This window comes from Cavia porcellus, unplaced genomic scaffold, assembly GCF_034190915.1.
Source record: "Cavia porcellus strain 051 isolate PalLab524CR breed Dunkin Hartley unplaced genomic scaffold, mCavPor4.1 scaffold_6, whole genome shotgun sequence".
Classification (NCBI taxonomy): Eukaryota; Metazoa; Chordata; class Mammalia; order Rodentia; family Caviidae; genus Cavia; species Cavia porcellus.
In genome coordinates, this window is record NW_026947489.1 from 40,817,469 (window position 1) to 40,843,709 (window position 26,241).

The 26,241-nt window shown below is 50.3% G+C and overlaps 1 protein-coding gene across 4 annotated transcripts; it reads right to left on the reverse strand.

The window, feature by feature from the left end:
* Positions 1–3,641: 3,641 nt before the first annotated feature.
* On the reverse strand, positions 3,642–26,189 carry Atp8b2 (ATPase phospholipid transporting 8B2). 4 transcript variants are annotated; one of them, XM_023567546.2, is made up of 28 exons: positions 26,031–26,189; positions 23,503–23,570; positions 21,255–21,313; positions 20,793–20,906; positions 20,575–20,673; positions 20,226–20,287; positions 20,054–20,126; positions 19,718–19,788; positions 19,426–19,505; positions 17,640–17,798; positions 17,321–17,409; positions 15,314–15,510; positions 12,559–12,767; positions 11,741–11,784; positions 11,159–11,324; positions 10,826–11,014; positions 10,592–10,707; positions 9,835–9,999; positions 9,636–9,747; positions 9,391–9,496; positions 9,129–9,273; positions 8,760–8,943; positions 8,384–8,607; positions 8,051–8,134; positions 7,549–7,794; positions 7,308–7,446; positions 5,797–5,927; positions 3,642–5,606 (listed from the first exon to the last, which is right to left on the reverse strand). In XM_023567546.2, the coding sequence occupies exons 2-28, from the start codon at positions 23,531–23,533 to the stop codon at positions 5,328–5,330; spliced, it is 3,573 nt and encodes a 1,190-aa protein (XP_023423314.1). In that variant the 5' UTR covers positions 23,534–23,570; positions 26,031–26,189; the 3' UTR covers positions 3,642–5,327. The 4 variants fall into 4 exon arrangements, with proteins under 4 accessions (XP_023423314.1, XP_063106508.1, XP_063106506.1 ...); XM_063250438.1 differs by having other exon boundaries at positions 21,255–21,329; XM_063250436.1 differs by lacking the exon at positions 26,031–26,189 and adding an exon at positions 24,487–25,202 and having other exon boundaries at positions 21,255–21,329.
* Between the last annotated feature and the right edge of the window lie 52 nt (positions 26,190–26,241).

The window sequence follows — 26,241 nt, forward strand, 5'->3', positions numbered from 1 at the left end:
GGAGGATAGTGGTATGCAGTCAGTGTGACATCTAGGGTTGTCTCTTTCTGAGGGTTGCTCCAGAAAAATAATTGCCCATAGACAGGGCAGACAGTTTGCCCTAGGACCCAGAAAGTTTGTGGTAGACAGCTGAGAAGGCAGAAACGGAGCCTTTCCTACAGTCTGGCCCTCATCCTCTCTCCTACCAGCAGGAAAATACAGAGGCCACGCACTTCCCCTCCCTGTTTCCATATAGTGGGACACACTAGGCACTGTCCCAAGGTGCATGAGCCTGTTATGCCCCTGCCTGGGTCACAGGTATTGAGAAATAGTGGTGCAGGGCCTTGGGGTTTGTTTCTATAAAGTAGGAGGCAGCGCCGTGTGCTGAGGATAGGGTAGAAAGGAGTCAAGGAAGAGGAGGGAAAGAACAAAAGCCACCAGAGCCTCACCGCATGGTCTACTGTGTTGACAGTGGACAGGGCAGCCATGTCCTGCACAGTGGGGTGTCCCAGCATTGAGGTGGCCCTGGGAAGGGCAACTGGATATTGTGCATCAGGCCGAAGACTCTGAACTGGATTGGGAAGCAAGTGATGGCATTTGCACTGATAAATTCAAGATTAGTCCAGGAAAGAGTGAGATCCATCTTGAAAAGAAAGAAAGAGGAAAGGAGAGAAAGAGAAGAGAAAAAAGAAAAAAAAAAAAAAAAAAACAAAGAAAAGTTTGGGTGTGGTGGTGAACAGGTGTAGGCTAATGCTACAGACCTTAATGCTCGGTAGGCTAAAACAGGAGAATCACAAGTTCAAGCCCAGCCTGGGTGATTTAGCAACTTAGTGAAAGCTTGTCAGGGCTGCAGCCAGGGGTGGTGGCTCATGCCTGTAACCCCAGCACTCAGGAGGCTGAGGCAGGAAGATCGTTGGAAGTTTGAGACCAGCCTGAACTACAAAGTGAGCTCAAGGCCAGCCTGAACTGCATAGAGACCAAATGTCCAAAAAAACAAAAAAGACTGTGAGTGTAGCCCTGTGTGAGGGCCCTGGGTTCAATCCCCAGTACAAAAAGGTAGAGGAAAAAAAGGGAAAGGAAAGGAGGGGAGGAAGGAAAATGGAAAGAGAAAAGGGGTGATCAAAGGTAGAGAGGAGGTCATAGTATGTGCTGGGAGCCCAGGTGGTAGATGGCAGGGCCCAAGGACAGGCAGACCCTAGACCACAACACCTCAGAGGTGGAGTTGTCCTGACAGCTGTGGTACCCAATGCAGGCACATTCATTCATTCAAAGTGAACACACTCAGAAACAAGGAGGACCAACTGGGATGTCAGACAGACCAGTAGGACACCTACACAGCAAACAAGCCTTGGGGAACATGGAGGGACCAGAAGACAGGAAGACCAGCAAGGAGGAGAAAGAGTGGGGGATCTGCATGGTGCAGAGTAAGCAGAGGCAAGTTTCTACAAATGAAAGAAGAAATAAGAAAGTCTGCAGTGGCCCTGAGAGCCCATGTGGTGCTGACCTTCCTGGTAGCAGGAGCAGTCCGTCCAATTCTCTTGGTGGCTGTCATCCTGTCTTCACTTGTGAGCCAGCAGGGGGAGGCAGATGGGGCAGAAGCATGGCAGGATGGAGGCTCAGGAAGAGGCTCACCAACCCTTGGGTTGGGGTGAAGGCTGGCAGGAACAACGAATTTGGGGCCATACCAACTTTAGGGCCTGTTTGTGCCCTACGTGGTGGGGGCACCAAGGCCAGATGTCACTTGTGGCCTGGAGCTCTGCTTCCAACCCTGTGTGGAGCAGGGAGGGGTGCCAGGGCACTTCTTCTCCAGAGGAGGACGCTTCCTATTTTCATGCCTTTGTCTGAAGTTAGTATTGCTTGGGACTCTTTTCTGAGAAGAGAAACTATTGCCCAAGGACAGAAGAGACCAATTAAGACACAGGGGAACCCCAGCTGGGGCAGGCTGGATCCCATTGAGGCCTCTGGCAGGAGCTACGCTGCTCCATTCAATCTACCACAATCTGGCTCTCCTGTGCCCTCTTCTCCACATGACCACTTTATCCATCAAGACCTCCACCCTGATACTTAGGCTCCTTAAGGGTCACCTGAACAGCCAGGAAGCTGTGAAGCTATCAACTGGTATGGGGGAGGGGGAATCTTTACTTACTTACTTAATTTTGTTTATTTTGAATTGCACTATGTAGTTCAGGCCGGCCTGAAACTCTTGGTCCTCCTGCCTCAGCCTCTCAAGCACTAGGATTACAGATGTGCACCACTATACCTGTCATGAAAGATTTTAAAAATAAAAAAGTCAGGCTGGGGATTTAGCACAACAGCACAAACACTTGCCGGGCAAATGCAAGGTTGTGAGTCTGACCCTATACAAAAAAAAAAAAAAAAAAGACATAAAAATAACAAAGTAGGATGCATTGGTACATGCCTGTAGACTCAGAATTCTGGAGTCTGAGCCAAAAAGATCAAAAGTTGGTGGCCTGTCTGGGCTAAATAGTGAGTCCCCATCTCAAAAAAAAAAAAAAAAAAACATGCATGATGGCACATGCTTATAATCCAGCCTACCATATAGGCTGAGCCAAGACGATCACAAGTTCAAGGCCAGCCTGGACAACTGAGACAGACCCTCTCTCAAACCAAAAATAAAAAGTGGACTAGGGATATAGATCAGTATAAGACCCTGGATTTAACCCCCACAGAAACAAAACAAAAATAACACCTGAAAGGCCCATTCCAGGGGAGGGCTCTGCCCTCCCTATTTTGGTCAGGTCAGAAACCTGATTGCCTGCAGGGTCTAGAACCAGGTCTTCAGGCTCTTTTTGGTCTCTCTTGCCATACAGTCTCCCTCAAGCAAGGAACCTTGGACCCCAGAGCTCCAGAAAAACGAGCCAAGATGGAGCCACAGTTACCCTGGTTTCCTTTGACCCTCACAGTCAACTCTCAAGTCCTGGGGTGTAGATACAAGAAAGTGCCACATGGTGGAGAAGGAATTTTGCTGATGAACTTGGGATTCAGTTTGAAATGAAACAAAATTATCCCCCTCCCTCTCTAAACTAAATCTCAGCTACCAGACCAGGCTGATGGAACCAGAAAGTGAAGAGGGTCATGCTAGACACGGAGACGCCCCAGTATCTTCAGGGCACGACTCCCAGCTCCAATACAGGCACAGTCGAGGGTGTGGGGCAGCCTCTGCTGGACAGGCTGGCTATGATCAAGGTGCCCAGGCTCAGGAGGGAGTTTAGGAGAGCAAAGAAGAGGGATGCCCAGTTCAAGGTTCCTAAAATGTCCCCCTTATAGGTATTCACGGGCATGTATGTCTCATCTCAAAAAAAAAAAAAAAAATTCCTGGAATATTTACCTGGTATATTCCCTACACACACATATACACGCATCGACATACATTAGGGACATGTAGCCTGGGTCGGAACAGTGGCCTCTCAAGGTCCTAAGCCTTCCGCTGGACACAAGTCCAAGGCTCTGCCTCAGCCCCACCCAGGTTTCCTCTCCCTCTGAAGTTCAGACCAGGGGTGTAGAGGGGAGGGAGGCGCTGTCCCCACAGCTCCAGTTCCCTACCTCCCCCGGATCCACCTACTCAATTCCTTTAATGAGGCAGCTTCTGATTTTACGTTTACCACCAGCCTTAAATACCAGAAAAGAGACAAAGTACACACTTCTCAGAAATTGGAATTTTATAAAAAGGCATTTTTCTTTTATATCCATAAAATGATATAATTTTTGCAAGTATAGAAATGTGTCATAAATTATACAGAATGTTCCTTAATTACAGCTCAACGCAACTTAGTACTTTCCTCCCTCCCTAAAAAATGAGAGAGAACCAAAAAAATAATATATATATAACTGTATATATATATATATTTATATTTATATAATATAGACAAAACAAATATGAAAAAAATCATTTCCTCTTTGGTATAAAAATCAGACTCTCACCTTGAGAGACACACAGACAGACATGATACTGTTTGTAAACTGTGGCCAAAAGCGGGTTTCCCTGCCAAGACTTTCTTGTCCCCCGCAACCTGCCCATGCCAGCCGGACCCCCTGTGCCACTCCAGCTCCCCTGGGGCCCTGCCTCTCCCACTGCCCAGTGAAGGTCCCTGCACCAAGTACCAGCTCTCCTACCCCAACTACCAAAGAAGAGGAAAGGGTTCTTCCAGGCTGATTAGGTAGCAGCTAGGTTGGGATGTGGGTGACAGGACAAGCTGGGGCCAGCTCTGAGGGAGCCCCATTCTGACCAAGGCGGGCCCTGAGCAGTCTCCTGGCCTAGACCCAGTTCTTCTCTCCTCAACTTGGGACAAGGACCTTGCCGGCTCCTCCCAGGTGCTGGGCCCCAAGGGTGGGACCTCCTCCACGGGGAGCAGCCAGCAGAGCAGCAGCTTCCCTCAGTCCCCCACCAGGCTCAGCTTCCTGTCCCACTCCTCCACCTCAGGGTCTTGGGATGTAGTACAAGAAAGTGCCACATGAAAGGGAAAGGGAATTTGCTAATGAACTTGGGACTCAGTTCAAAATAAAAGAAAATTACCTCCCCCACTAATCCCATACTTGGATTTCACTCACTGAGAAAGGCTCCAGCCCAGTGCAACAGGACTTATGGAATCCAGGAACTGCTGGGAAAAGGAAACACTCCTCCTTCAAGGTGAGGGTGAGGACCAAAGCTTCCGGTCTCCTCTCCCCCCACCCTTGAGCTGACAGCACCTCCCTTGCTGGTAACCCCTCTGTCCCATGAGGGAACCATGCCCCCAGGTAGGGCTCCCAGGGGATGCCAGTCTCCTTTTTCCAGGAAAGGTAAGATGTCAACCTAACAGAAAAGTCACATAAAGTTCTCCTCCATCTGTCAAATTACAAGAGAAGAGAAGAGAAGAGAAGAGAAGAGAAGAGAAGAGAAGAGAAGAGAAGAGGATACAAATACAAATCAAGGAGACAGACGCAGTATGAGGGGCCTGAGGCCCCAGCAGGTCTCTCTGGCTTTCCAGCATGATACATTCGTGTGTAATTGAGGAACAGAGGCTCAAGGGCCCCTCTAGGGAATGGGAGTAAAAAAATAAGGAGATTACAGTCTCCCTGTGGGTTCCCCGGCAAGGCAGGGGCAGACGCAATCTCTCACAGTTTTCCTCGTTTTCGGTTCCACAGCTAGTCCCCACGGGGCTGCGCCCCCACATCTGAGCCCCTGTCCTACCCAGTCCACTCCTTCACCTCCCCCACAGCAGGGCCAGCAGGACAGAGCTCCCTGCAGGCTGGGCAGGCAAGGAGTGCGGGTGGCAGTTCAGAGAGGCTGTACCCCAGGGCCCCACAGCCTGTGTGCTGTGCCACTGACACAGGGCGTCCCAGCCAGGTCTTCACCCCTTCAGGGGCTTCTCAGCCACACCACCAGGGCTGCTGGCACTGTCACTCTTCTTCCTGCGCAGGCTCTCAATCCAGCTGGAGCTGGAGCGCGTGGTGAAGCTGGAGAGTGCCAGGGAGCTGAGCCGCATGTTCTTGCCGGACATGATAAGCTCCCCGAAGCCCTCCTGGTGGGAGAAGGCGTAGCCCGAACGCCGGGACCCAGTGCGGCCCACCCGGCGCATGCAGCGGTGCTGAGCTTTCTGCTTCTTCCTCACCAGCTGGGTGTAGCGGACCTGGGGTTTGTTGTGGAAGGGGACACCATCAGTGTCACAGAGTCAGCCATTGCCACAAAGAAGACCCAGATACGACCACCAACAACACCCTGAGCAGTTGTGATATAGCCCAGAAATAGCCATGGGACAGCTCAAAATAGAGCCTCTTCTATCAGTCTTGGTCCCCAGGGTGGACAGCCCAAGCCCTCACCGTGTCAGAGAGATCTGGCTTCAGGTTGAGCCTGAGGAACCGGAAGGCAACCACAGGCATGATGCAGACGACTGTGGTGAGTACAATGGTGAGCCACACTGTGGGCTGGGCCAGCGTGTTCTGGGCATTCCCTGGGGGTAAACAGAAGCTGGTAGGAATTCCCAAGTGGCCAGGGCAGCAGCTCCCTGACTTCCTGAATTCCATCCAACTTCCCCAAGCTCAAAACCTAAGACAGCTCTGGCTTCCCTCTTCTCCTGGCAGACTCTGAAACATTTCACATCTAAATCTGTCTCTGGTCCAAAACTCTCTCCCATAGCACACAGCACCTTCCTTAACCCCCTTAGTTGACATCTCTGTTGAGTGTCCAGCAAGTATCAAGCTCCCTGTAGACCAAAGAAAGCTACTGTCTCCCCACCCCACATCTGTCCCATGCCTTTCCTAATTTAGGAAGCACTACCTACCACTGACCATGCTCCCACTAAACCTCACACTCTCATCTGACGCACTGGCTTCATTTTCACAATACCTAGAGTATCCCACTGCATTTCACCGCATTCCAAGCCATCCTAACTCCTATCTGGGTCTCTCAGTAGCACCCTAACTGGTCTCCTCTCCATTCCCACCTCTGCTCCCATAATTGTTTATTTTCTGGCTGTGCTGTGATGGGAGCCCAGGGCCACACTTATGTTAGGCAAGCCCTCTACCACTAAGCATCACATCTTGTCTGTTTTTCACAGGAAGACCAGTTCTAGATATTCTATCTTTTTACCTGCAAATCACCTGTCTCATACACAAACCCAGGGGGAAGCAATGTATCTGTTGTTAGTGCTGCCTCCCCAGCACCCACAATGGGTAACACACAGTAGGCGCTGACAGGACACCTATCAGCAAACACCAAGGCCTACAGGAGCTGCCTTTGCTTCCTCCTCCCCAGCCAGCCCCTCTCTGCCACCTGGATGGCTGCCTGGTACTGGTTCTGAACAGCCTCACACTCAGCACAGCAGCTTCCCCACTGACCATTCTGGCAACTTTCACCTTTCTAAAGCAATCTTTCCATGCCCTTTGCCCCTCTTCCCCTGAATAAATGACTTCTAATAAGCCCGAACCAAACCTGGCAGACTGGCATTCTGAGTCCATGAAAGCTGCCTTCCCAGCACCTCTCTGCGGCTCCAGGGGAGCTTTTCTCAACTACCTGGAGCACTGCCCCCAGAACCAGTAGCCTCTTCACATTCCTGGCCCTTCTCGACTACCCTTGGCTACCCCACTGGCAGTGTCTCTGCCAACCACAAAGCCACCCTGACCCACCACAGCCTCACCACCTTCCCAGATAAAGAGGATCTGCAGGAGCAAATGTGGCCTGGTCAGCTACACTTTGACACAGCATAGTACAGTGCAGCACTCCTGGCACATAAGAAGTGCCGCTAAGCACTCGTGACCTGCGCACTGGTTGACCACCCTGCTAGAATATCTGCAACTCCTCACTCATTCATAAAAAAGCTACAGGCCCTCACCCACAAACCGGAACTGGTTCGGAAACATGTCAAAGAGCCCGTTGCTGTGCATGGCAAAGAGGATGGCAAAGTAAACTGCGAGGCTGCCCCAGATGAAGAAGTGGTTGATGGCTGTCCAGTAGCCTGTATCCAGCCCGATCTGCAGAGAGTAGTGGCTGTCACAGAAGGCGTTTCCAACCACCCCTCCAGAAGCAGGCCCATAATATACCCTCTAGCAGTCAGTTCCAGGACCACCTCCTACCTGCACACTGACCACGATAACCAGTGACGTGGCCACAGTGACAGCAAAGGACTGATAGTCAGCCAGCTGGGTGCCATCATCCCGGGTAGCCTCTGAGAACACTCCGTAGGGGATAAAGAACATAAGCACAGATGTGTAGATGCCCTGGGCGATACAGATGAAGAACTCTCGCTTGTTGAAGAGGAGATTCAGCTGACCTGGCTCATACAGCTTAGGGTACTCCATGCTCCGCTGCTCCGGGACATCCTATGTGGGGATGCCACACAGCAAGGAGGTCTCAGGGCAGTCAAGGGCAAATCCTGGCCCTGGTTGACAGCAGCTCCCAGACAGTCTTTATCCAACAACCCAGGGGAGTTACAGGTCAGCTGCAGCCTCCCCACAGCCCAATCTGAGGCACTGCCCCTGCAGTGCTATGGGTAGCCACACACGCCCCTCTAACAGAGTAACACACTGTCACAGTAGTGTTCCTCCCATCTTGCCTGAGAACCAAACTCCTCCATACCTGATCAAAGACCCCCATAGCCAGGACTGGAAGGGAGGTATACACAATGTTATAGAGGGTGATAAAATACTGGTCATACACGGTCTGGAAGAGAATAGGGATGACAGAGTGAGTACTTCGCCTTTCTTGCCTGCAAATCAATCCGAGGAGGACACTGAGTGACACCGAAGGAGCTCTACGAGATTTTCTCAAGCTTCTCTCAACTCTTTCAACAAACATTTCTTTTAATGCAAACACCAGATAACAGGATTGGGCAATAAAGAGAACAGATACGATTTCTGCCCTTAGGGAGCTCACACAGAACACATCACAAAAAATGGGGGTGCTCAATACCTGGGCCGAGAAGCCGCAGAAGAAGCCAAACCAGAAGTGGACCATGGTGAAAGCAAAGTTCTTGTAGAAGAAATAGCAGAGGAACTTGCACATGCGCAGGTAGGACCAGCGCCCGTGCACCAGCAACAGGCGCTGTAGGAACTTGAACTGGGAGAAGGAGTAATCGGAGGCCAGGACAGCCTGGATCCCTTCCTGCCCGCTGATGCCCACACCAATATGAGCCGCTGAGAGACAAGAGATGACGGGAAAGTGAAAACAGCCACCCACCACAGATCTACCAAATGACACCCCTCCCCCCGCCTTCTTGGCCCAAAACCTCAGTGAGCACCATTTGCGCCTGTCCACCCACCCACAATCCTGCACTGGCCACACTCACTTTTGATCATGCTGACGTCATTGGCCCCATCCCCAATGGCAAGTGTCACAGCCTTCTTGTATTTCTTCACTAATTCCACCACCTGCGCCTTCTGCAAGGGAGTCACCCGGCAGCAGATGACAGCTTTGCAGGCACAGGCTGTTTCCAGAAACTCCAGCTCCATATCTGCCTCCAGTGCATGAGCCTGGAACACAGGGAGATCTAAGAGAGGCACATCTGGCCCCAAAGTAGCCTGGAGCCTCAGTTCCTCCCTGTGCCTTGATGACCACAGTGCCCTCTATAGGAAAGACGAATGAAAACAAGGTAAGACATAAAGCTGTACTGAGACAAATGCTCTCATGTCACCAGACTAAGCATGGTGACACTTACCAGGCTGTGACCATTGATGACAAGAGCATATTCCCCAGCAACAGCGTCTAGGACAGAAGCCAGCCTGGAAGATGACAGTTTCTCCTGATAGGAGCAACCATTGCCTACAGCACGGGAGGAGTCCATCATCTTTTCCCGAGCTTTCCTGTGAAGGTAAAGTGAAATGGTGCTGTCTTCCAAGCCAGAGCTGGAAATCTGGATCCCAGCTTACCCAACCTCAGGGCGCATCATAGAGCACCTGCCTCCCTCAGGCTTTGTTTACCTGAGTTCCTCTCGCACCTCCAAAACAGTGTGGCCGGTGACTATGAACACCTCTGTCATGTCATCTGTCAACATCTTGCAGGAGTAGCCAATGTTCACAGCCGTCTCTACCAAGAGAAAATGCAAGAACTATGGCAGGCACCTGGCAAGGTCCACATGCTCCTCTGCCTGGTGGCTATGGCTCCATGCAAGGGCAAAGCGGGATTACTCTCCAGCACAGTTCTCTCTGCCTTGCTGCCTTCTCACCTTGCTTATCTCCAGTTAGCACCCAAATCTTGATGTTGGCCAGTGTGAGGAGGGCGATGGTCTCTGGTACCCCTTGCTGAAGTTTGTCCTCAATGGCTGTTGCACCCAACAGCTGAAAATTCCACAAAGGCATTTTCCTGGCACAAGAGCAGCAGGCACAAACCCTTCTTGCCCACTGCAGCCAGCCCTGAGCTCTTACCATCATGTCGCTCTCAACTTCCTCGTAGATGCTGGCCAGCCTATCCTCCCGGTTGTCCTGGGCCAGGCTTGCCTGCAGTCGTCTCTCAGCCCACTCCTCGTAATAGTCATCGTCTAGATCCTTATAGGCCAGGACCAGGGTCCTCAGCCCTTCCCCTGCATATTCCTGGAGGCAGAGTTGGAAAGTCACACCCCAGTATGTCTAAGGAGCTAATAATGCATGGCACAAAATCTTCTAAGTATTCTAAACATAAACACACAAACACAAGTAAGCTGCCTGTGGTACTGCATGCCAGCAATCCCAGTACTGTGCGAGGCTGAGGCAAGAGGATCACAGGTTTGAGCGCAGCTTAGGCAACCAAATGCCTTAATAAAACCCTGACTCAAAATTTAAAAAGGGTTGGCATGTAGTTCAGTGGGGAGGCCCTGCATTTAATCCCCAGTGACACATACAAAAGAAGGTGACTCTGGGAGAGGATGGCCTTAATTTGTTTGATTGTAGTAATCATTTTATTACATATATAAATATTAAAATATTCTGCCAGATACCTTAAATATATTTAATAAGACAACATGAAAAACACAAAAAAGCAAGTCATAGTCATATCATGTACAGATACAAATTTCATATAATGAATGTGACACTATGTATACCTAAAATGTATCAATAAACTTAATTAACTAAGTAAAGAAAGGCCCCTCTGAGTGCTGCAACAACAAGAGCAGCAGCCCCAGCCCACCTCCTTCCTCACACCTACATTCAGGTGGTCCATGGTGGCGCTGAGCAGTTCGTGGGTGGATTGGTGGAGTCTGTCAAGCAGGAGAGTGTCGGCTCCTTTGCAGTACAGTCGGATTTTCCCCTCTGGGTTCCGCACTATGAATGAGAAAGAAGTGCGGGCAAAAACCCACAACCTAGATATACCGGGATATCTCACCCATCCCAGGCATGCGTGCTACCCCAAGCCCCCCAGTGTCCCCAGTCCTGGGCTCACCTATGACTGACATGCGTTTGCGGATGTTATTGAAGTCCAGGATGGCCAGTAGCTGGTAGGTGATGGCTATGCCCATCTCGTGGACGGTGATTGTCTTAGGGGTACGAGAGCGGAACACAAAACCAAAGTTTCTGGCTGCAGTAACCAGGGCGCCCTCATCTGGGGACTGGGCTTTGTAGTACAGCTCTCCTAGGTGGAAAGGAAGAAGGTACATAGTGGAAATGGCCATGAGCTTGACCATACCCCTGCCCAGGAATGCGGGTCCAGCAGCACCACGAGCAGAGCCAAGAATATAAACCAGGCTAGGACACAGCCAAGCGGGTTCAGGCTTACCTTCGTTCTTTTCTTCTGACATTACAGTGTGACACAGAGAAAGGAGGCGGAAGAACTCATGTGTGTGGGGGTCCCCCATCTTGACAGCCTCCAAGAGACTGGGGTCCCAAAACAAGAACTTCTTGTCAGCCAGAGGATTAAAGGAGAAATCAATGGGTTCAGGCCTCTGGAACAGGTGAGAAAGCTCTCAGGAAAGGCTGAGCTATTCGGTTACATCCCAGAAGAGAGGCTGCCCCTGCTCACAGTGCTCAGCAGGACAGCCAAGACCCTGGGCACTGCAGACCTCAAACTCCTGCCCAGCCACCTGTTCTTTAAAGCATGCATCGCTCCAGGAAGCTTCCATTTCCTGCCCAGACAGCATATCACTCCCAACTATGTTGACTGCTACTGGTCAAGTGCTTGACCAGAGGATACCATAACTTTTTTGTTCTTTTGTTTTTCGAGACAGTATCTCACTCTGTAGTTCAAACTGGCCTCAAATTTGCAACAATATTCCTGCCTTGGTCTCTTGAGTGCTGGGATTAAAGGCATGCAACACTATGCCTGGTTCAGCATAGAAAAATTGTAGAGACTGAATCTTACCTCTCCCAACTCAGCTTTGTGTCCCAGGACATCAAACACGTCACCTGCACAGCCAGGACAGAGGAGAGGCAACATCAGAGCTGGAGTTCTCTAGATTGTGGGGGAAATCCTCCAATACAGAACCCCAGAGGCCCTCGGAATGCTCAGCCCTAACCTACCAAGCAAATGACACCCAGACTTGTATTGCTGACTCAAGGGACAGGAAGCAGCAGGTACCCTGGATTCCAGAACCCAGGATCCTGACTGTAGGAGCCCTACCCCAACACCTCCCAGAAGCTTGCCCCTTGGGGCAGACTCAGTTCTTGACCTCCATCTCTAGAGGTCCCAGACTCCTCTAGACCCAGCACACTCTAGGTCTACACAGACAAAGCCTCACACACTGTGAGTTCAGTTAGTACAGAAAGCAGGGCTCACACCTCTGTGAAGATCAGCCCCGCACAGCCAGCCAAGCCATCCCAGCAGCCACAGGCCACTGCAACTGGGAGACCACAATCACATTCCAGAGACTCACAAGGTCCCTGAGCAGCAACATGGGGAGAGTTTAGCACACCAGCAGGCCAGCCAAGGTCCACCCTGGCCAGGATGCCCAGAGGCCAGGGTCTGGGGCTTCACTTCAAACAGGCAAGGAGCTCCCCGGTGCCTGGAGCTGAGACCAGGGCGAGGGCTTCAGAGGAGAACAAAGCAAGATTCTCAGTCTTTACTGCCTGGCGTAAGAACAGAACAGATCCTTTCCCAACCCTCCGGATCCAAATGGAGGGAAGTAAAACTCAACATCAAGACAACTGTGCAAGCCCTAGCCCTAGGCAGCACTGCCCTACCATAGCTGTGGCCATTGATGGAACACTTGTTGAAGACCATGATGTTCTGGGTGAGGGTGCCGGTCTTGTCAGAGAAGATATACTCCACTTGACCCAGCTCCTCGTTCAGGGTAGTGGTGCGGGCCTCTGCGGGAGTGCGCTTCTTCATGCAGAACATCTTCTTGTCCCAGTTAATGAAGTAGCTGTGGCCCAGGCGGATGACCTCCACACTGCACAGGGGACAGGAGGTAAGGCTGGGGCAGGAAGGGGAGAAGCCGCCCCACCCACATGAGCTGTAGCTTCAGGCCCTCCACCTGGGGAGAACATGGAAAAGACATGTGGGTACAGGAACCTGGGGGGGAAGGACATCTGGGCATGGGAACCATGTGCGGCTGGCAAAGGATCTCCCTAACCCGACCCTCTAGACCTCTCCAGACACAAGGTGCACAGGGCCTGGGCAGGCAGGACTGACAGCACAGCAGAGGAGGAAGAGGAACTGTGGACAAGGCACTTGACCAGTTCTTACCTCAGGACTAATAATACAGAAACCATGCAGAGAAAAACAAGAGCAAGTGCACAAGAAAGGGAGGGAGAAAAAGAGAGAAATAATGAGGGTTGCTGTGCATGCTGCAGCAACACAGATGCCACCTCAGGGGCTACGCTGGGAGGCAGACACTAAGATGGCTGTACAGCTGCTTGCCCCCACTGCCCCCACTCAGGAGGGAGGGGGCCTCAAGAATACAGGGCTATTCAACTCCAGCCTAAGCAAAAAAAAAAAAAAAAAAACAATACGGGGCTAATCCCAAGTGACAATGGCAGAGTGCTGCCAACATCTCCTATTCTCCTTTTTGCTAACTGTTACCTTAGGGATGGGGATATGAGTGTTTGCACAAAGGGACTTTGGATTCCGTACAACCAAGTAACGCCTGTGTCTAGAACCCTATTTCAGACCCAACTGAGGTGCCTATTACCAAGCAGAAAAAGAAAGCTGGAAATGCCACCACTGCCCTTTCCTCCTGCAGCTGACCAGCCTCCTGCCATCCCAGGGTTCCCTACATACACCAGCACCTGATGAGCCTTACAAAGTAAACTCCCTGAGGCAGCGACCAATAGCTTTGAGTCACCCAAGTTACAAAACAGGGATAGCGAAAGTCAAAAATGGGGGCCCGGCATTTTGACGTAAGTAGGTGCACTTGCAATGATGACAAAAACACTGCCACCTAATATTTATTAGTAATTCAGACAAGACTGGGTATGTTCAGGGTGGTATGGCCATAGATATTTGTATAGTAATTCAATTCCTAAAATGTATTTTCTAATTTCCCATCTTCTATTAAGACATCCCTCAGTAAAGGACGAAACAGGTCTCGCAGCTCTCACTTATATAGGAAAGCAGAAGTCACAGGAGGCACCAACTGCTGAGAGACGTGCCTGGGTCGCATGGCTAGTGAACGAGAGGCAGGACTGCCCTCCTCTTTGTCTTCTGGAAAAGCTTAACTGTGTCTTCATGGTACAGAAGTACTTTACCTTCCACTCATCATGAGCACTAGGGTCTGGGACCAGTAGAAACAGCTGAGGACTATTTGGGGATCTCTATCAACTACAAGTAGAAGACAGGAGGAGTACTGAGCAGCTCCTTAAACGTCACAGGACTCCTTACCTCAGATGCAAGGCACCAGCAGAAAAGAAAGCTTCCCTCCTCGAAATTCTCCCTTCCTCCTCTCATGTCCCTCCTCTGGCTCCCTCCCATCAAGGTCTGCTCATCTCAGACCTCCTAGATGCCCTCTGTACATGCTGCACAACACTGTCAACCAACACATCCCAGAACACCCTTTTTTTTTTTTTGAGACAGGGTCTTGCTATGAAGTCCAGGCTGGACTTGAACTTGTGATGATCCTCTTGTCTCAGCCTCTTACATTCTGGGATTACAGGCATGTATCACCATGCCTGGCTCGATTTACAAAAACAAAACAAAAAAAACCACAACCTTTAGTGGTTTGCCAAGCACAAGGCCCAAAGGCAAAGACATCAGACTCCAACATCAGAGGTGGCTTCTGTTTCCAGATCTCCTTTCCACGGTTCCTTACTCACACTCCAGGCCCCTAACCGTTCTGGAAGGCACTGCCAGTTCTGGCTCCCTTGCCTTTGTTTCTGGGGTTCTCTTCCTGCTGTCCCTTCCAGCTATCTTAGCCCGCCCCAGTGCAACTCCTCTGAGATGTCCTCTGCCTATCTGCCTGGGGAAGAAGGTGCTCTCAGCCTCACATGCTTGGTGCCTCCCACTTGGAATCTCAGAGCCTGGCAGTGCTTTGGTCTCCCCATCAGTCTGCTGCTTCTGAAGGTAAACGCAATCTGACACATTCCTGCTTTACACAAAACACTCTATCTAGGTAGGATGACTTCTACCTTCTTCCTACTTTGCTTTATTTACATTGTGCTGAGACTTTTCTTCCACTATCAGTCTTTAGCTCCTAGTGGGAAGGAAATCCATTCCTGGTTCATCTTTGCATATGCCATGGCACCTCTACGATTCTTGGCACATGGAAGGCATGCAATATATATGTACTGAATAAATCACTACAGTGGTTGTTCTAATATAGTCCCAAGTGCCAGGAAACTGCGGTAAAATTTTGCTCTGTACAAAAAGGTAAAGAGATAACAAAAACTGTTCACGGTACATGAAAAAGAAGGCTCTATATTCCTTCTCAAGGGTTTCACCTTCACAGAAAATTTGCCAAATCCACCCTATAGGAGACCACAGATGAGAGAAAGCACATACCTGACATACAGTGAGATGGGCACGACGGTGTTGAGAATGATGATGTAGGACCAGAAGGAAAGGAAGCCGGAGAAAAAGGCACTGTCAACTGCCTCGTCCCAGGGCAGGTAGACCTGGAAGCGTGTTCCAACCTCATGCTCCCAGATGGCATTGCCAATGGCTAGGATCACCCCCATGCAGACCAGGAATCCAAAAATCTATGAAAGAATGAGAATCTGAGTGTAGGCAGAGACAGGGAAACTCTCAAAAGCAAGCGCATCACTGAGGACAGTCACTTTTCATACCTGAGCCCTTCAAAACTCAGGCATCTTTAAACCAGCAGCATGCCTTACTAAAAAGAGCTCAGGACCGGTGATCAGACCTTGTGATGAGGTCTTATCAGCCATAGGTGGTCACTTGGCCTTCTCTTTGAACACCTTCACATCTGTATGCTGGGGAAGTTAAAACAGCAAAGCAGCTCCCACACTGGAACACTCAGGAGTCTCAAAGGTGGGAAGAGTCGGGGTAAGCATTCAATATACCAAAAACACTCATGAAAAACAGCTAGCAAATATCTTGTGTTGCTGTAATGTCTTTATTTTACACACAGTGCCATTTTTTATTACTTGGGAAACAAACTATTTTCATGAACAGTGATTTTTTTTTTTCAGTACTAGTGATTGAACTGAGGCCTTTAATATGCACTAAATCCTCAGCCATTTTTTAAAATTTTGAAATAGTATCTTGCTAAGTCAAGAGAGCCTTCATCCAGGCAGGGCTCAAATCTGCCATCCTCCTGCCTCAGCCCTCCCCATTGCTTGGATTACAGGCATATGCTACCATACTCTACTCTGAAGAAAGCTCTTTTTTCAAAGATCTTTTAGGTATACAGTACGATCATATTCATCATAGAACACTTGTACCTTTTCATGATATAACTTTTTTTCCCCCTCATTTTTACCCTTCTTTCAACCCTTCTTCCCCTCCTTGATGAAGAAGGATCTTAAGAAAGTTTTGGACATTTAAAGAAAATAATCAAAACCACTACATGGCTTTTTACATTTTGTTTCAAAGCTGCCTCCACTGTTGAGGCTTTGAAACAGGAATCATCCTGGTGCTCGAAGACAACCAACAGGCAGGGTGAGCCTTTGTGTGTCAGACTTAATCATCCCCTCTCAGAATGGGTTTTGGTGTTTTTTTTTTTTTTTTTTTTTAATGAAAAACGCTTTCACACTATGTATCATTACCTTCAAAACACTCAATGTAAGACATAAACCAAAAAGATTCTACAAAAAAAGAAACATAACACAAACTTTCTTTTCAACAAACTAAGATAAACTATTAGTATAAATGAAATAAATTAGTATATACATTGAAATATTTTTAAAACAACAAAACATGCAGTTTGGGGAATCAGGCTGGGTTTCTGTGACCTCTTTACAACCTGGACAGAGGCTGTCTAAACAGAGGCTGGGCCCAGCTTTTGCAAGCTGGCATGCAAGGGGTAGGCGGTAGGCAGGAGGGGCAAGATAACTATGCGAGTCCAACTAGGAGCTCAGATTTCTAGCTCAATAAGAGAAGGATTCAGGAATTGCCAAAAATAAAGAGAGACTTTTCCTCCGAGACCCTCCATCCTTAGAAGTTGGGGGAAAGAAGTCTGCTACCCAGCTTCTAAATGGAAATTTTTCTCTTAATTGCCTCTTCATCCTATGAAGGCCTCCTTGTCCCTGGCAGAAGCAAACATAAGGTCACATGCTGTACTGGGCCATCATCATAACCGGGAGACAGAGAAGGGATGACTTGTTTCAACTTTAAATTGTTGATTTATGCACGTTCCTAAAGTTTTTTAAAATAACATCTTTCCAGCCTAAAGGAGATTGAAATAAACACTGCCTTTGAGTAGCTGGTCTATGGGTGGTTTTACAGCCAAACCCAAAGCCTGATGACCTGGGAAAGGCAATTGAAGGAAAGAGAACCACCCAGGGAGACTCAGAAGGGCAGAGGTGGGGAAACAGAGGGGAAGCTTACCCAGAGCACCAGTGTATTCATTAGCCTATCAATACTTGTTCTCTTGAACTTTGTCCTGCCGCTGTTCTGCATCAGCTTAGTATCAGGACCTAGAATAAAATGTAAAATCAGATGACAAATCTGCCTCTAGATTTGTGCACTGATCCCCAGGCAGCAGGACCACAGTGGGAATCGAGTCACTAGATGAGAAGTCTGTATGCAGGGCGGGAGGTTTCTAACCTACACATTTTCCCAGGCTACGCAGCTCCAGCCCACACTCCCATGGAAGGCCTGAATCACCAACTCTTACTCTTCTTTCTGTAAATGCTGGGAGGCTCACCTGCAAAGATGACCAGCCCGAAGCACCACTCCGTGTTTCGAAGCACACAGCCCCGCAGCAGCATGTTCTGGTTGCTAAGGGAGAACTTGTTTTCCTTCCAGTAGAGGGTTCCACTAAACTTGTCCAGCTTGTTATTGGGGGGTTCACAGATCACTTCACCTGAATGGCAGACAGGAGTGCCACTACTCAAGGTCCAGCCTACAGCCCAACCACAAAACAGTAAAACAGAAAAAGCAGCCAACAGAGAGGGTGTAAGAGTACAGGCACTGCTGGCGGCAATGTGAGCTGATGCAACTTCTTAGGACAAGAATAAGGTACTGTGAATTTATATTAAGAGCACACAAACACAGCCCCCAAAAAATGCCAGGTGTGGTGGTACATGCCTGAAATCCTAGCACTTGGGAGACTAAGGCAAAAAGATTTCTGTGAGTTCAAGGCCAGCCTGGGCCACATAGTGAGATCCTGTCTCAAAAACAAAAAACAAAAAAAAAGTCGGGCACAGTGCACAGTGATACACACCTGTAATCCCAGCCCTCAGGAGGCTGGCAGGAGGATTGCCATGACTAGCCTGGGCTATATACTGAGTTCAAGGCCAGCAAGAAATACAGAGCAAGAGCCTGTCTCAAAAAAAAAAGTACACCCATTTTTGGACCCCCTATTGGGACTCTAGGAAACAGTATAGGGAACAACAGTTTTTATAAAAACATTACTGGAACAGCATACTGAAAGCCACTGAATAGTCATGCAGTCATCAATTCTCAGAAATATTAAGCAACTATTAAAAAATAAGATGAATTCTGTATGTACTGATGAGGTAAGATATATGACAAGTTTACAAAAGGGTAGCTTAGGGATTAGGGATATAGCTCACTGGCACCACTGCCTGCCTGGCAAGTACGAGGTCTTAAATTTGATCCCTGATACAAAAAAAACGCAGCTTGCAGGCTGTTCAGCACAATAGAATTAATTTAATTATATTTACATATGTTTCTATAAACACATGTAAAAAACATACATAAGGCAAGCATAGTAGTGCACACCTATAATCCCAGCACTCTTGAAAGGCTGAGGCAGGAGGATCACAAGCTCAAGCCCAGCCAGGGCAATTTAGTGACTTAGCAAGACCTTGTTTCAAAGAAAAAATTTTTGAATTAAATTTCAAAAGGAATGAGGAAGGGACGAAGGGAGTTATATCCTGCACAGGTACAAACTTTTTATGATGAATGTGATCATTATATGTAAAATGTACAATAAAATCTGATTGGAAATGAAGAAAAAGGGGGCAGATGCAATGTCAGGAGTTCCATTCCCAGTACCAAAAAATAAAAAATTACCAAAGAATGGGGATGTAGCTCAGTGCAAAATGTCCTAGGTTCAGTACCCAGTACGGGGAGGAGTGGGGGGGGGACCTGTTGATGACTACACACTGAATTGCCACTTAACGTAGCTCCCTGAGAAGGGCAGAATTGGAGGGCAGGAGAAACCACTATATTAACTATTTGTATGTGTGCCACAGTTTGCTTTCTGATAAGGAGCATATATCATTATGAGATAATCAGCAAAAATAGTAAGCTCAATTTCTCTCAACACGCATAGCAAGTGGGAAACACCATCCACAAAACTCCTTTGAAATGATTATCAGCTAAAAACCAAGTGGCCCAACTAGTTTCCCTTCACAAAATAGTCCAGGAAGCTGTATAAGCACAGCACTAAGGAGCCAATAGGAAAATGTACAAAGCCCGACCCACCTCCCCTACCTGAGGGCTGCGTCTGCAGGATTACTCACCATCGAACTTGGCAAGCTTGCTGATGTCTCCCAACTCTGAGGTGACAGGAATTGCCTGGCGCACTTTCATGTTGGTCTCTCTGAAAGGACAGCACCCTTGAGAGTTCTGGGTCCCTCTCTGTCTTCTGGGGCATCTGACTACAGGGTGCAAAGACTTCTACACAGCCAAAGCCTTTCTGACCCCGATTTTTACCAAAAGCAACAGAGTTTAGACTAAAAACCTCTTTCAAAAGCTGTATTTTGGCTCCTAGGGAGGTAGAAGGAGAAAGCTAATACTGAGCATGCCACTTACCCATCGAGCTCTGCTGTCTCTATATAACACAGCCCATGGGGCTCACTGCTGGAAAGAAGCAGAAGATCCGCCTACAGAGAAAACCTATTAAGAACCCCAAAGGCCCAACCCCACCTCAGTGAGCTCTGATGATGGCTCCCCACCTAAGCGCTCTTAGCTTTCTTATTCCAGGCAATGGCTAGTCTCAGCCATCTTAACAGGACACAGAGGAAGCCTCCCACTCAAGAAAGTCCCCTTTCATGGTGTTTAAAAGACAAAAGTAGGAGGGACTCAACCCTTTCTGCCCAGAGAAAACACAGCACTCCTGACCTGGGGAAGGGGGGACCTGTCTCTTACCGCCACAAACTGGTTATTTTCAAGCTTGATAATGTCACCAACACAGACATTCATCCACTGCTCTTGCTGGAGGCTGCAGCAACAAGAAGACAGTGGAGAGGCTGTCAGTAGCCAAGAAAATTCCCAGGGACCCTCTTTCCCCAAAGAGCTATCATCTGCAATAGGCACTCACATTCCATTGATCAGCACCTGAGACTGCCGATTATTCACCTGGTTATCACTCTTGTGGCGGAACTAAAAAGAGGAGAAATAAAAAGTATAAAGTCCAAAATTCGATGCTCCAAGGGAATTGACCATTGGTGAACTCAGTGCATGATAGGGAATGCCTTGCGTATATCCATTCACAGACCTACGCTTTCCCTGACTCCCCTATTCCTCCTCAGCCAAGGTACATTGGAGCTAGCTGGACCAGGTAAGGGATGGCAAGACCACCATGGAATTATGGTGGGTGAAGGGAGCTTAAGTTAGGGGTGGAAGGAAAAGGGTAATGGGAGAAAAGTAGAAGAATGAAAACAACTCACATAGTCATCAGTGGCATCTTTAACAGCTGTGATGGTGAGGACCAGAACCAAAGGCACAATGGTGGTGAACCATGACAGGGAAGAGATCTGTGGGATCAACTGAAAAGAGGAAACAGAAGCATGCTTCTGAGGCTCGTCTAATGCCTTCCTGCCCTAAACCCTCCTCTTCACTGGCTTCATTTGATTTTGTCACAATGGATATACAAAAGGCCACTCACCTGCAGAATGAGAAGGAACAAGAAGTAGGTGTTGGCAACTTCCTGGAACTGCTCAAACAGGTTGACAGGCAGGAAGGTAAGGATATTGTACTTGGAGGTCTTGATGCAGTTGCTCTATGGCAGTAGGAGATAAGATAATGAGGCAGCCCCCAGCCCCTACCTAGAAACCAAGGCTGGCTTCTCTATCTTTACACTTCCCCAAACCTCCCTCCTAAATACCAACAACCATGGGGTGTGGGGGGCACCAGGAGGGGTCTCTCCCTGGCTCAGTATATCCTGCTTCACTGATCAGTGAAGGACTGAAAAATTCAGCACTGGAGCATATGCAGAGTAGCCAAATAGGCTGCCTTTGCCTCCCCTAATCATCCCCCTTGTCAGGGGGAGGCCCCCCTTCAGTCCCAGCCCAGGATGCTCCTGTACTTCCCCCTCCCACTGGGGAACAGGTGGTCTGGTGTCACTTACCGCATACTGGAATTTCTCATTGTATTCTCGGTCATTGGCCCGTGCCCTCCTCTCTTCTTCTACAACAGAACCACACTGCAGTTAGGAAGAACAAACTAAGGCTGGGACTCACACCTCATCAGGACCATCCTACTTTGTGGAGGATCCACAGAGAGCCCTTGGTTCCGTTCACAGAATATGGTTCTACAGAGTTAGCTTCACTGGCTTGCCTTTCAGTTCCTGTCTCCAGTCTACTCTCACCAACAGCCCGGCTCTGCCTGTCACATACAGTGGAAAGCCTGTTTTCTTTTCCCTCCAGTCAAGATCCTCCTGCTCTGAAGGAGCCTTAGCCACTAATGGTCATGGGAATCCCTAGGCCCTGTGTTGTTACAATTAACATAGCCATCATCATAAGCCAGGCACAGCAGCTGAAGACACAAAGCATCCTCCCCACACACACACACACACACACACACACACACACACCGGGGAATTTGGCACATCTATGGGAGGAATGGATGGGTGTTAAGACTAAGGGTCACCATGCCCTGGAGCTGCTCTGCAGCAGCATCTCAGCCCCATGTGCGGTTCCCCCACAGGAGCCTCTGCTTGTCACATGTCACCAGCAGCAGTTTCTGACTGGCCAACAATGACATCACCTATTTCACAGCTCATCTTCAAGTTGGGAAGGTGGGGGCTGATGGATATGGGTCACACAGACTGAGACAGATATAAGAGAGGAATGAGAAATAACTGAAACAGCTGCTCTCTGTGACCTTTCCTGTACCATCTTCATACATTTCCCTTAAATCACTCACCTGTCCCTTGGTTACACCTATCCAAACCTTCACAGGTCCCAGACTGTAAGCACCAAAATTTAGGTCCCACAGTGGGGGATCTCCTATGAAGGGGTCCCCAGCCCACATCCTGGCGTTGCTATGACCTCGGGCGATAAAAGGGAATAACTTAGTTGGGCAGCAAACCTAGTACCATAAATCTGTCAAAGAGCCAAAAGCAGCATTCAGACTCCTCTCCCCGGCCCCACGCAGATCACACTGCAGCAATACGCACACCACAGCATCCCCTGTCCACCGGAGCAGGACCACGCTACTCCCAGAAACTTCCCCCTCGCGTTAAGACCCTGCAAATCCCCACAGGCCAAGCCAAGAAGGAAGAAAAAGATCTGCCAGGATCTCCCGATTTAGATAGAAAACCAGGAAGACTGGAAGCTGAGGAAAAGGGAATGTGGAGAATGAATGGGGAGTTAGGGGTGCGGAAGCGCTGCCTCACTTTACCTGTCCCCCATGCGGGCTTCTTACGGTTCCAGGAGGGAGGTGCCCTGGCCCACTTCTCGGGCATCTCCTTGGGGACCGTCATGGTCCCGGTTTGAGTGGGGGAGGGCACACTGTCCAAGGTCTCAGCAGCGCCTACCGCCTACGGGGCGGCCCCCAGGGGAGGTGCAGGAGCTGCAGCCGCTCAGAAGGGAGCCCCAGCCACTCCGGGCGCCCAGGCCCCTCAACCCAGGCCATCTTTGGGGCCGCGGCACCAGCCCGCCCGAACCATTGCGACCTCAGCAGCGCCGCAGCCCCCAGGTCTACTGCAGCCCCAGCACGCACACCCTAAGTGACCCGGGACGCCTGGCGCAGCCCCGGCTCCGCCCGTCCCGACTGCAGGGGCCGCGCAGCCAGCGCCGCGTAGGCGAATGCCAGCGAAGCCCCGCCTCCCCGCCCCGGGCCGGCCAATACGGCGGGCGGGTTGCACGTCGTCGGGGGCAACCGTGCTGACCCCCCCCCACTCCCGCAGCGAGCACATAGAATCCAGTAGGTAGAAAATGAGGGGAGGAGACGAGGCCCTCCCCAGGCTAGAGAGTGGGAGCTGCAGGTACCTCCACATAAGAACACAGAGGTGTGAGCAAGGGGCTTGTGCTCGCTGCATCCCACCAGGAAACTCAGGTGGAGAAGCATCCAAAGGAAAAACTCTCTTAGGCTTCTGTCAGGAAGCATGGGGTTTTAATCTCCCATTCCCAGGCCGGGGGCGGTGACGCAAATTGTAATCCCAGCACTGCTAGGGAGACTGAGGCAGGAGGATGTCTGCAAACTACATAGAAACCAGCCTAGGCTACGTGGTGAGACCCTATTTAAAAACAAACAAAAAAAACCCTGCCCTCCCTTAGGCCCATCCCAGTTGTCCCTCTTCCCTTGGCTCCTTGAGCAAGAACCACCACTCATGACGGTCCCAGGGATTGCCACTCCTTCCTTGCCTTTCTTACCTGGGGGGTGCTTTTTCGCACACAGTGCCATCTCACCCAACAAGGTCCCAGCAATCCCATGGGAGACCCTGAAAGAAGGTAACACATTCGGCTGGTCACGAAGGAGAGGGCGATCCTTCGTTCCCTTCATCAGACCCTCTAAAGTTTCCCTTCTCCAGTTCTGACTGCCTTTGCCAGCCCTTCCCCACCAGCTCCACCAACACTCCCTCTTCCTGCTGAAGGATAACACAGAAAAGGGGCCATTCCCTCTGCACTGGGTAACATGGTGGAGGCTGGGCATCTACTGAAACCAAGACCTGCAGGGAAAGAGCTTCAGACATGTGGCCAGATTAAGGGGACACAGGTCTCAAGGTATCCATATCAGGACAATGGATATCCCATGTACTCTCCTGGTTACATATGTGCTGCCTGTACTAGAAAGCAGTATTTTCCCCCAAAGAGTGGGGTGGAGGGAACATAAACCAGGAAACACCTGGCAGGGCATCAGGAAAACAGTAGGCAGGCTCCACCCTTCTTGAAATGTTCATAAATCCCCAATCCCTACCCCCACGGTTGGGGCTTCCATTATCACCTCCTCCACAGAGGCGCTCACATTAGAGGGCTGGCCTTCACTTCCTGCTCAGACAGTCCCCAAACCACTTCCTCTCAATCTGGGCCAGCTTTCCTTCTGGGCTAGCTGAAGGGTCTTTCAAACCATGTCAGAGAGGCTCCCCTTTCTCTCTTGTACCCTAAACCTAGTCCAGTCAGTGTAAAACTGGGTTCAAGCTCAGAAAGCATCAGTCATCCTTCCACCTTCCCACATCCTTTCTTTCTCCTAAAAAGGTATAAAACCTGAACTGGAAATGTTGTATAATCCCAGCTACCCGGGATGCTGAAGCAGGAGGACCACAAGGAAGGACTCAAGGCCAATTTGGCCAACTACCACGACCCTGTCTTAAAAAAATGAAAAGGGCAGGAGATGTAGCTCAATGGTAAAGAACCCACCTAACATGTTTGAGGCCTTGGGCTCAATCCCCGGTACAACTGGGGAAAGAGAGAGGAAGAGGAAGAGAAGGTGATCCCTGACCCTCAGACCCTATTCCCCATCCTGGCCCAAAGCAAAGAGCGAAAGGCCTTCAACCTCCTTCTCAGTCCCCCTGCTCGAGCCTACTGGAACACCTCACCAGCCTGTCAGCTCCAAGGGATACTAATTGCCTGTCTACCCAACCACTATAATTACAGACTCTACCCATAGCCCCGTCACCCAAACCGCTTCTCCCTTCACCAGCAGACTCCCTCACTGACCCCTAATCAGACAACACTGAGAACCAGAAGTACTCTTCCTCTCTAACCCTCCCCAAATGTGGCAGGCCAAGGGTGCCTGGCTTAGGAAAAAAAAAATTTCATCCACATTTTAGAGATGCCAAGTCCTCCTCCAGGGCCCCCAGCCAGGGTCTCCACCCAGTCTAGAGTATGAGTCACAAGAGGGTTGGGTGGAGAAGCAGAGGCTAAAGTGGAGGATGCACAGTGGGCATCACAGGTTTCCTGGCCGATCAGTCTCACACTGCCAGGTAATCCAGAAACAATGCCAGCTCAAGGGTCTGGGTCTGTATCCTTAGCAAGAGTTAATGGAGGGGGGCTGGGGATTTAGCTCAGCGGCATAAGTGCCTGCCTTGCAAGCAGGCAGTCGTGAGTTCGATCCCTGGTACCGATAAAAACGAAAAAGACAAAAAAAAAAAAAAAAAAAAAAAAAAGTTAATGGAGGAACTGAACAGGCATCTGAAAGCTGGGGTCTGGAACCGGATCAATAAAGTTCTACATCTAAGATGGTGGGGAGACTGAAGCAGGCTTCGCTACAGAGCCCATCCTCTGGGGAGAGGATAGTAATGGGGAGGGAAGGGGAAGCACTGGCAACAGGGACCCCCACACTTTCTCCGTCCCATCCTCACACACCCTCACACACCCTGGGCTTTCTAAACCCGGTCCGGCCCATCAGCCACGTCGCCCTGCCCTGTCACCCTGCCCCAGCCCCCTCTGCAGCCACATCTGGGATAAAAATAGCCAGCTCTGGGAAGGAGGCGATGCTTATGGATGAAAACAGCTCCTCCTCTCGTCTGCTCCTGCTCCTTTCCAACCAAGACTTTTTAGCAGAGAAGGCTGGCGGGTCAGAGAGACAGGAAGAACCCTAACGTAAGGCCCCCAGGTCACCTGCCGTCACCACGGCCCCGAGTCGCCCTCTTCCCGGGGTGAGAACAGGACCCAAGGCTCTCTGCACAGCTCTAACCCTCAGAGCTCCCAACCCTGCTGACACAGAGACCTCCACCTTCCAAAGACAAAGCCCACAGGCTCCAAAGTCCCTTCTCCGGGTCCGAAAGGCTGGGACCCGGTTACTCCGGCGCCCACCCCAAGTCTCCGCGTCTCCTGTGGCGCCCTCCCGCGCTGCCTGCGCACCGCCTGGGTCCCCGGTCCTCGCGCCTGCAACACCCCTGGGCCGCCGCTGCCCGGCCGGGTATCCGCATCTCCGCGCGCGCCTCCCGCTTCCACCTCACCTCAGCGCTCTGCGCTCCGGGCCCGCCCCGGCCGCCCTGTCCGGCCCATGCCGGGGGCTGGGGCGGGGGGCGCTCGCTCGGCTCCCCGCGGGCTCCCGCCCCCCAGCTGTGGCCCAGCTCTCCCCGGGGCCTCGGCCCGCTACTTTGTGTCAGTTTCGGCCGCGGCGGGGCGGAAGTGACGGCGGCGGCGGTGCAGGGCGGGGGGCGGGAG

What these genes read in the sequence shown, in the direction of transcription:
- Atp8b2 (XM_063250436.1), bottom strand. An exon ending in CAAGCTTGCCAAGTTCGATG is followed by an intron (nt 17,799 to 19,425) that starts GTGAGTAATCCT and finishes TCTGCCATTCAG; the next exon opens with GTGAAGTGATCTGTGAACCC. An exon ending in ACAAAGCTGAGTTGGGAGAG is followed by an intron (nt 11,325 to 11,740) that starts GTAAGATTCAGT and finishes CACCTGTTCCAG; the next exon opens with AGGCCTGAACCCATTGATTT.